This window comes from Epinephelus moara, chromosome 3 (assembly GCF_006386435.1).
Source record: "Epinephelus moara isolate mb chromosome 3, YSFRI_EMoa_1.0, whole genome shotgun sequence".
Taxonomy (NCBI): domain Eukaryota; kingdom Metazoa; phylum Chordata; class Actinopteri; order Perciformes; family Serranidae; genus Epinephelus; species Epinephelus moara.
In genome coordinates this window covers 2,815,862-2,825,563 of record NC_065508.1, presented here as the reverse complement: position 1 = coordinate 2,825,563, position 9,702 = coordinate 2,815,862, and the positions used below count along the sequence as shown (strand labels likewise).

At 39.1% G+C, this 9,702-nt stretch overlaps 1 protein-coding gene across 1 annotated transcript; it reads left to right on the top strand.

Moving 5' to 3' along the window:
* Positions 1–7,463: 7,463 nt before the first annotated feature.
* On the top strand, positions 7,464–9,294 carry LOC126387615 (olfactory receptor 52D1-like). Its single transcript, XM_050040171.1, has 2 exons — positions 7,464–7,525; positions 7,745–9,294. The coding sequence occupies exon 2, from the start codon at positions 7,759–7,761 to the stop codon at positions 8,716–8,718; it is 960 nt and encodes a 319-aa protein (XP_049896128.1). The 5' UTR covers positions 7,464–7,525; positions 7,745–7,758; the 3' UTR covers positions 8,719–9,294.
* Positions 9,295–9,702: the final 408 nt, after the last annotated feature.

Sequence of the window (9,702 nt, the reverse complement as noted above, 5' to 3'; positions counted from 1 at the left end):
TCACTGACTAATTAGCTCAGTGAGATAGAAATTGATTCTTAGTCTCAGAGGTTGTGAGTTCAAGCCTCAGCTGATGCAAAAGGCAGGTTGTGTTGCTAAATTCCTAAATGTCTTCCAATTCTTCTGCTTGTTGCTCAGAATTGCCTAAAAATGCCCGGACCCGACCCATCGCTCTGCAGCAGCTATAATTAAGACTGTATTTTATTTTCCTTGTGTTTTCTGAACAAGTGAATGATATGCACTGAGGGGTTTTTTGTTAACTGCTCTGATTGAACTGCACGCATGTTTTTTTTTGGTGTTAGTTTGTGTTTCTATGTTTGTGTTTCTATGTTTGTGTTTCAGGAAGAATAGTCTTCAATATGGTGATGACTAATGGGGATCCACTTACAATAAACAATAAATCGTCTCAATTATTAAACTTTCTTTGTGGGCCAAAGAAATACTGCTATTCTTGGTCCATTGGTCCCAACTACTGTAATCTCAGTTACTGTGCATCTGCTGACCAGTGGTGGGATGTCATTAAGCACATTTACTCAAGTGCTGTATTCAAGTACAAATTTGAGGTACTCATACCTTATCTATTATTTTTAACAGTATTCTAATCTCATGCAACTTTCTACCTCTATTCCACTACACTTCAGAGGGAAATATTGTATCTTTTACTCCACTAAATTTATTTAATAACTAATAACTATACAAATTCTGCACACAAATAATATGAAAATATACAATTGCAGCTGAAACTGTTAGTCAATTGATTTAAAATTAATGTGCAACTATTTTGATCATTGATTAAATTAGCCTATTTTTCATGCACTCTGTAATGCTAGGAGTACACTCTGGTAGCATCTCTACTTTTCGGCATGTGCCAGAGACTTTGCACACAGCACCACATCTGCCGTTATATAGTGCTTAGGGGGTGTTACCTATGCTAATGGTTACTTATGATGGAGTGGATTTGCCACACCTGGGTAAGAGCAGATGTGGGCAGTTAAGAACTTTATGTGCATCTGGAGTTGACTTATCTTATTTTTTCTCTTAAGAGAGAAAATATATAAGAGCAATTTAAGAGAATGTCGCTCTATGAGGCCTATTGTCCATTTTACATCCTCAATTGCAGGGTCTTTGCGTTCCTCCTCAGATAAAAACATGCAGCTAATTAAGTCAGGGCAACTCTTGACATGAATATGAGATTTGCCATGCAGGTGGCAGCCTTTCTGCTCAACAACATGTTTAGTATGTATTATTCTGACAAGTAATCCAAAGTTAAATATAAAAAATACAAAACAATGAAGGACGTTTCATGTAATTTTTACTCGACCTCAGCCATTTCAGCTGCATTTAAAAACTTCAAGCAGTTAATTAAACTTTCCAAAGTCTTTCGAGTTACATCAGAGTAAAAAGCTAAATATGGTCCACCACAGCAGTGTCTTCCATCCGTCTCAGCTTCTGTGGTGCTTGGTCTTCTAGCATGGCTGGATGACATTGTTCAGGACTGCAATGACGGACTGGACATGTATTCTCATCTCTATGCATTCAGCTCTCATAGAAAATGAGACACACAGCACCTGGGAGTAAACAAAAACAATGCATTACAGTTTATCAGCAAATAAATATACAGCATACATTCACATATCTGAGCTTAAAACTTACAGAAAGCCTTTTCCACAGCCCAGAGGTCCAAAGAACAGCTCTGTTGGGAGGCAAACCTTTCTACACACTCCCTTCAGACTGGGGCACGACCAAGGGAAGGATGCCGCCTCATTCTCCACAACTGTAATGATGGAAATCATTGTTAGGGAACATTTGGATCTTTTGAAGTGGAGCTATATGAGGTACTTATCCACAGTGTGTTAAATACAGTAGATGTCATTAGATGTTACAACACCCCCCAGTTTAGAGAAGCAGGCTGGAGTTTGACAAGGAAGCTAAGCAATGGGGACAGCAGCAAAATGTATTTTAGCCACCTAAAAAAGTTCCACTTAAGAGTTTCAATTTCAGTTTAAGTGTACACTATATTTAGAATATTTTCACTGCTTTACTTTACCATCAGACAGTGATTTCCAATTGAGAAATGAAGCCGATATATTGCTCTCTTCAAAGCCAGACTCCATTGACAAAATCAGTAGTTTAACATCACTGAACTGCCTCGATCAATTTTTTGTTTGTGTTGTTGTGTGTCTTTGGCGGTAAAAGCGTTAAGTTCAGATTTGCCAAAGTCACACAATGAACTAACCAATCAAGGCAGCGGTAGAGGAAACAGCTCCTGCGCTCATTGAGCCAAAATTAGTGTTTTTGTTGATGGAGTCTGGTGGCCTTAACAGGAGTAAAAATGGGGAACTGAAGCCGTTCACATCCTCCCCACTGGAACAGGCTGTCTGACGGAAAGGTAAAGCAGTGAAAATAGTCTCTATGTAGCGTACACTTAAACTGTTGTAAGATTTATTAGGTGGGACTTTTTTTAGGTAGCGCTCCACATAAGTACATTGCTTAGCTTCCATGAAGGCTCTCTTGCTGCTTCTCCAAACTGGGGGCGTGCCGATGGTCATCTACTGTATGTAATCCACTGACCACGGATGAGTACCCCATCCACACCCACTTAAAAAAATCCAAACCATCCTTTTAATATTAAATAGTTTAGCTGTTAAAAGACTAAATCCATAATCTATAATCTCTGGAAGCATACAAATATGCAGATTAAAGCCACAAAAACGTGCAAGATATTTTATCAAGACTTACCATTAAGCAGTAAGACAACAAAGAGCGCCAAAACAACCACACGATAACAAGACATTCTTGCGAGTGATACTGTTGCTCCAGAATGAGGATTAGGCCCAGGTCCGTTTGTATTTTGGTCAGAGGGGAGGAGTGAAGATAATTTGAAGCAGCATACTGGTCACTGTGTTTTATATTATAGAATTATAAGAATTCTAGAGAGAACATGCTTTTCATAATCACATTTAAGAAACCTGCAGCACTCGGCCAAACTCGTGACCGAGTGTTGTCATGAGACAAGAGACACACATTTCCAAGAAGCTGCATGTTTTACAGCTGATTTAAAACCCGTGAACATGCTTAACCCTCATTGCTGAGACTGAGGACATAAGCACAGAGGCCAGCTGTCTCTGTATTAAACATCAAAGAAGGCATTTTCCCACAAATTGTCACTAATGCAGCTATTTCTGTAGAGGAGGGCAAGGAAGGAGAACATTTTGTAAACAGCATTAGGGTTTAAATTCCAGGGTCAGTATGTGAAACATTTCCAAACAGGATCAATCCACAACTTTTTAAAAAAATATTGTTGATTTAATTAATTGATTTTAATGTCATTGTTCTGATTTTGGCGAGCTCATTTAGAAAAAAGCTCAAGGCCTTGGCACATTCCTTAAAACTGAGTCACCTCAGTAGAACGCAGGGGCACGGAAAAATTTAAAGATCCGACTGCAAGATGGAGGAGAGACTCATATTAACCGTCTCCAGCTACCCCATAGTTTATGATATTACTTCCAGGGAATACCACGACCTCGACAAGAAAAGAGAGGCCTGGAGAAGAATTTCTCTGGAAATGGGGATTCCTGGTAAGTTTATTAGTATGATAGGCCTACGAAATAAGAAAGAAACATTAGCTGTAGCTATAGGTGGCATGTAAATAGCATGCCATGCGAATAGCCTACAATTCTCCCGCTCTTTAAAAGACAACGCTTCCGCCGCCGGCAGCGCTTTCCAGCCGAGACGGCGAGAGCTGGGGTGTCGGCAAATCTGCAAACTTTCCGGGGTTCAGGTAAGACATGTGACAGCTCATCAGGGTTTTTGAATGACTCACTCAGAGGCTCCCTCTAGCCGCCATCACCAGCACCATGGATGTTCAACCCTGCTAGGCCCCCATAATACAAAGGCCACCGCCTCTGTGGTATAACTCCTGGTACTGGCAAGGTGTGCGTGCAAGGGTGAGAACACAACCTATGAGCACCTTGCATTGCAACATTGGCCTCTTGAGTTGCCCAACTTTAGGACTGCAACCTTAAACCAGGGATTAGCTGAGGCCTTGTTTGAGGGGCTAAAGTTTACCATCAAAACATTCATGCATTTGAGTAGATTCCACCCAGTAAGTTATAATAGAAGTCACATTTTGAGCAGCAGTTACTTCCTCAGTGGTGAGACACTGGAATATACAGTATTATTCGGTAGAATCACATTGAACACAACAAACACACCAAGAATTAAAGACACCTCCTACACTGCCACGTGTGGGCAGATAAATCTTATATAAAACCAAATCCAGATTACCACTGCTTCCACTAATGTTGTGTCCGTTACTGGTCACCGGCTAAGTGAAGGAGCTGCATCTGAATAGAGTTGTGTATCACACCCAAAACACTAGTCTATAGTTAACAAAAAATGCCGGCACGAGGTGTGACTGGTTACCTTACGAAGCTTTCCCATCCCCCTCTAGGACATAGTTTATTTATTTCAACTTTGCCCTCCGTAACTGCCCCTATTTCTCATCACAAAGGATTTGTTTCATTTCATAGGAAATAAATAGCTTTCCTAGCCTTTTACATGCTGTTAGAAATAAAGCTGAAACTTGTCACAAACCAGAAACCAAATAAAACAACTAGGAAAACATGGTTGTCTTGTTTAATTGTAAATGAAATAAATTTGTCAACACCAATATTCAGCTGAACGTATGATCATCTGAAATAAATGCCTGAACATATTATTGCTGCACTTTGCATTAGCACAGAGGTCATGGCACCTTGGACACAGTTTCATCAGTGTTACATCAGCTTTTCTCCAAAGGGAAGTCATTACCGTTTTCCTCTCATCCCCTGACTCTATTCTCAAGGTGCTGTCCAAAGAGGTCTCACCTGACCTGTGGCAAAACAGTGGTGTGACTTCTAATTGCTTTCTAGAGGAATGAAAACACCAAGTGGACTAATGACCTCTAATGAGTGTGTTTATCCACCTGTGGCTTGCATCATTGGTGAAAAACAGTACATTTTTAAAGCATTTAAATTCTGCATTATTATGCATTATTTATTGATTAATGTGATTAGTAGAAGTCACACAGAGATGTTTGAAATTAAAGGGAAATCGCAGCATTTAGGAGAAATTAGAGTAAAACAAGTACAAAAAATAAGAGATTTTGAACACAAGATGTTAAGGACTGCAAAGTGCTGTTACACATAAATAAACATGAAATCACACTGTCCTTCTCTGCCACACAGTCAGGCATGACAGTCGAGCAGTCACATTCGTAGCGTACAGTCACTTAAACACAACACCACTGCCTTGTCTCAGCTGACTGGACAGATAAGCCAGTTACCAGTTCTGGGGCAGCTCCTTGTGATCTGAATCCTAAATGGCATCAAGGGGTGAATTCAGTTTCATCACCATCCGTGGTGCTTTTGTGGATATAGCAGCTGTGCGACGCCTTCAAACTTGTGCGTCAACTCTTGTACAGGCCATTGAATCTTTGCAAAATGTTTTTAATGTGGTTCAACATACCTTACTTGATTTGAAACTTGTTCTCAATGCAGACAAGTCGAAACTCATGCTGTTCACCAATGCCAGAAATGGGCCACTAAATGTTCCTTCAGTGGTTCCTCTTGATGGTAACATCATAGAGGTTGTAATTTTGTGTAAATACCTGGGCATCTTTTAAGTCATATGTGATGTACTTGGTGAAGAAGCTGAGGTTAAAGTTGGGGTTTTATTTTCACAACAAGATGTGTTTTTCTTTTAATGTGAAAAAGCGTCTTGTTGCTGACACCTTGTTACCTGTACTGGACTATGGTGATCTGTTATATATGCATGCCTCTGCACAATGTCTTCAGACGGTTGATGCAGCCTACCATGCCTCCTTGAGGTTCATTACGAACTGCAAACCCCTCACTCACCACTGTGAGTTGTACTCTAGGGTAGGATGGTCTGCGCTGGCCCTGCGTAGGATGCGCCATTGGCACACGTTCATTTATAAGGCTATTCTTGGTCTGCTCGCACATTATCTGTGTATATTTATTGCGCAGAAAGTTGGGCAGTACTTTTTGCATTCTCAAGACCTCTTCCTGCTTAATGTGCCATTTGCACGCACCGATCATGGTAAAAGGGCTTTCAAGCATTCTGCTCCGTCATGGAACACACTGCAGAATGTGTTGAAACTTCATATTCTTATTACTTTGACTGCTTTTAAATCTAAAATGAAAGAAATAGAGTCTGAATCCTTACACTGTCAGTGTTTTGATGCATAAATGCTTAATGATGTGTATTCTTGAGATCACTGTTTTTATGTTTAATTTCCTGTATTGTTGCTTTTATTGTTGCTGCCTGTCTTGGCCAGGTCTCCCTCGCAAAAGAGATTTTTAATCTCAGTGGGACTTCACCTGGTTAAATAAAGGTTAGAAAACTAGTTTTCCTCTAATAACCTCTGATGCTACCCTTTCCCATGGGTGATTGGATAAAGAAGCTGCACTGATTGCATCCTATGTGTGCTTTGACATGTTTTGTAGAAAGCACAGCCTCCTCACTTGAAGTTTGGCCTTTTCTGGATTCCTTTCCAGTAGAAGTGGACAAAAATGAACAAAGAAATATTTTTTAACGACTCTTTTTAGTGTCCGGTATGTTCCAGGTTAGCCCGACTTTTCATACTTGCCCGCTTGATGTTATTGTAAGGTACTGCTGAGACCTCCATTCACCAAGGCCAATGGTGCATTTACATGCTCCTCCGATGGATGTCTTTATGAGCTTTGACTTATAATGTGAAAACAACATGGATGCTACAATCTACATGTAGTACTATCATGGAGAAACTGACACCATATTTTGTAGAAAGTATCAAAACTTGAAAAGTTTTCGAATCACTATTGTCCAGGTCTGAGGTCAGTTTCGGGTACTGCTACTTAAGGAAAACTTGGGGCCACTCTCCAGCTGGCTGACTGAGGTTCAGTTGATGTGTTTCTGTTTGGTTTTGTCTTGAATTAAACATGGAAATTGGTATTTCACCTCGGGTAAAATCAGAACACTGTTACAGGCACCAAGTAATGGCTGATTAGCACATGTACACAAACACAGGTTAGGTGGACTACTGTACACGGGGGGTTTTCTGATAATACCAAAACTCAGAATAGCTGCTATCGTCAAACTGTTTCATTTAAATCCAAAGTTCAGAAAGCTACATGATGCACCGAGGGATTTTTAAAGCCTCATGTCAGAATGAATACGATACCATTGCATGTTATGTATAATGCAAAGTGAACATCAGTCAGTGTGAAGCAGTAAAGGGACTTCTGAATGATATATAGGCCTACCATCTGAACTGCACATGTGCCATGTTTAACCTTTGCAAAAGTGTCTGTGTGCTTTGTTTGATGATGTAAAGCAGTTCAGAGGAAGTAACAAAGTTTGGTAACCCTGGTAACAAGAAACCCATTCATGAAAAACACACCACTCGTCCACCCTGAGCAGTGTTAAAAGGACACCTGCAGTGACACACTGCACTCACTGCATGGAGAGGACAATCACAAAGGTAACTAGACTCAAGAGTCTCTGTGCTAATCACATGACATGTTTGCCTGCAGCTTAGACTCTTAGAGACTTAAGTTTGATGTAAATTCTGGCTGATGTTTGGTACAATTATCAACAATATTCAAATGGTTTTCCTGACCCTCTCATATAATATGTCATAATTAAATGATCTTTTGGCAGGTACAACTGTGTTTAAACATGTAAATGTCTTCCTTTTCAGAACTGAATTGTAACATGAACACAACAGTGCTAACATTCACAATGACTGCGTTCGCTGCCGTGGAAAACTACAAACACGGGCTGTTTGCTGTATTCCTTCTGCTGTATTGCATTACTATCATTTTGAATTCACTGCTCATTACTGTCGTACACCAAAACAAAGAGTTGCATCAACCTATGAATGTGTTCATCTGCATGTTATCCATCAATGAAATGTATGGCAGCACTGCACTGCTTCCTGCAGTTATGGCTGTGCTCATATCCAAGACTCATGAGATATCTGTGAAGTGGTGTAAGGCTCAAATCTATTTCCTTCACACATATGCCAGTGCTGAGTTTTTTATTTTAGCTGTTATGGGATACGACAGATATGCTGCCATCTGCTACCCGCTGTGTTACCACAGCATCATGTCTAATTCAAAGACAGGCAAGCTTGTTGCATTAGCAGGTATATACCCACTCGTTGTGTTTGGATGTTTTTACACACTAACCTTACAGCTGAGCTTCTGCGGGAAAGTCATACCGAAATTATACTGTGTGAACATGGAACTGGTCAAAAATTCATGTTCAAATGCATCGCACATAAGTATTGTGGGACTTGTGTTAATTCTGTTTTTGGTTGTGCCTCAGTTAGTGATGATTGTTTTCTCTTATGCACAGATTTCAAGAGAGTGTAGGAAATTATCAAGAGCGTCCCAAAGCAGCGCTCTGAAAAAATGTATCCCACATTTATTATCTTTGCTGAACTACACTATCGGTTCCTTTTTTGAAATTATCCAAACTAGATTTAAGATGAGTCATGTTTCTATTGAGGCACGGATCCTCCTGTCTTTATACTTTGTCGTCATTCCACCTGTTGTCAACCCAGTGATGTATGGACTCGGTACACAAATAGTTAGGGTTCATATACTGAAACTGTTTGTTAAGTACAAGATCCTGCCAACAAATTTACTAAAAATAATGACTGCAGCTTAAATACAGGTTGATAAATTATTTGTGTTTCAAATACTATACTTTGATATAGAATTGTATCTGAATTGTATGTCACAACATTTCTTAGCAGTAATGCTCTTTATGATGCAGTTACTCTCACAAGACCATCTGGGTTCCCTAAACATGTGCTGTCCATTTATTTTGCCATTTGAGTCTTTATATTCATTTCAATGGATCTAATGTTAAACAGAATTAAATGACAGAACTTGTCGTTCAAAGCTGTGGTTCAAATTTGGAAATGGAAAACAAAAAAGTTATGACATTTTGTCATATTCATCAATAAGGCATGATTGTGCATTGTATTATCGGCCCTCCCTGCACTGTTTACTTCTAGAAGGTTCAAAATTATATTGTTGAAACCTTTTTAAACATTTGATAATAAGAGTAAGAAAGCTGAAATTAAAGTGAGGACTTTCAGACCTAACATAGGAAGTTGGAATTATTCATTCTTCACTTGTCCTTTTAATTTCATGAGTAATGTCACATAACATTTGCTTGTAATTTCTTGTGCTGCAAACTGTAATTGTGTCCTGTACCTGAAATAAAAGTATATATAGTTTTGTGGGTTTGTTTCATCATCATTAAAGCCAACACATTAATAAATACATGAATATGTGTTTCAAGAGAAAATACATGATGTCTTTTGTTAGAGCAGCCAGATCAATAATCACTATTAAAAGGTTATTTAAGATGACGTGTCACAGCACTGTCGAACGAGATCTTAATCTGCCAAATTGCTGTTTTAATCATATAAGTCAGGTTCAGTGTCACTGACTGCAAAGCTTCAAAACTATAAAACTTTTCCAGCACAAATGCTTTTCATTCATGCTTTATTCATACTTATGAATATTGTTAAATCTAAAATATAGAATAAAAAACATATATTGCATAATACTTTAATAATAATATTGGATTTTTATCATACTGTTGTATCGCAAAAGACAAATTTGCAAAGCCTGAAAACCT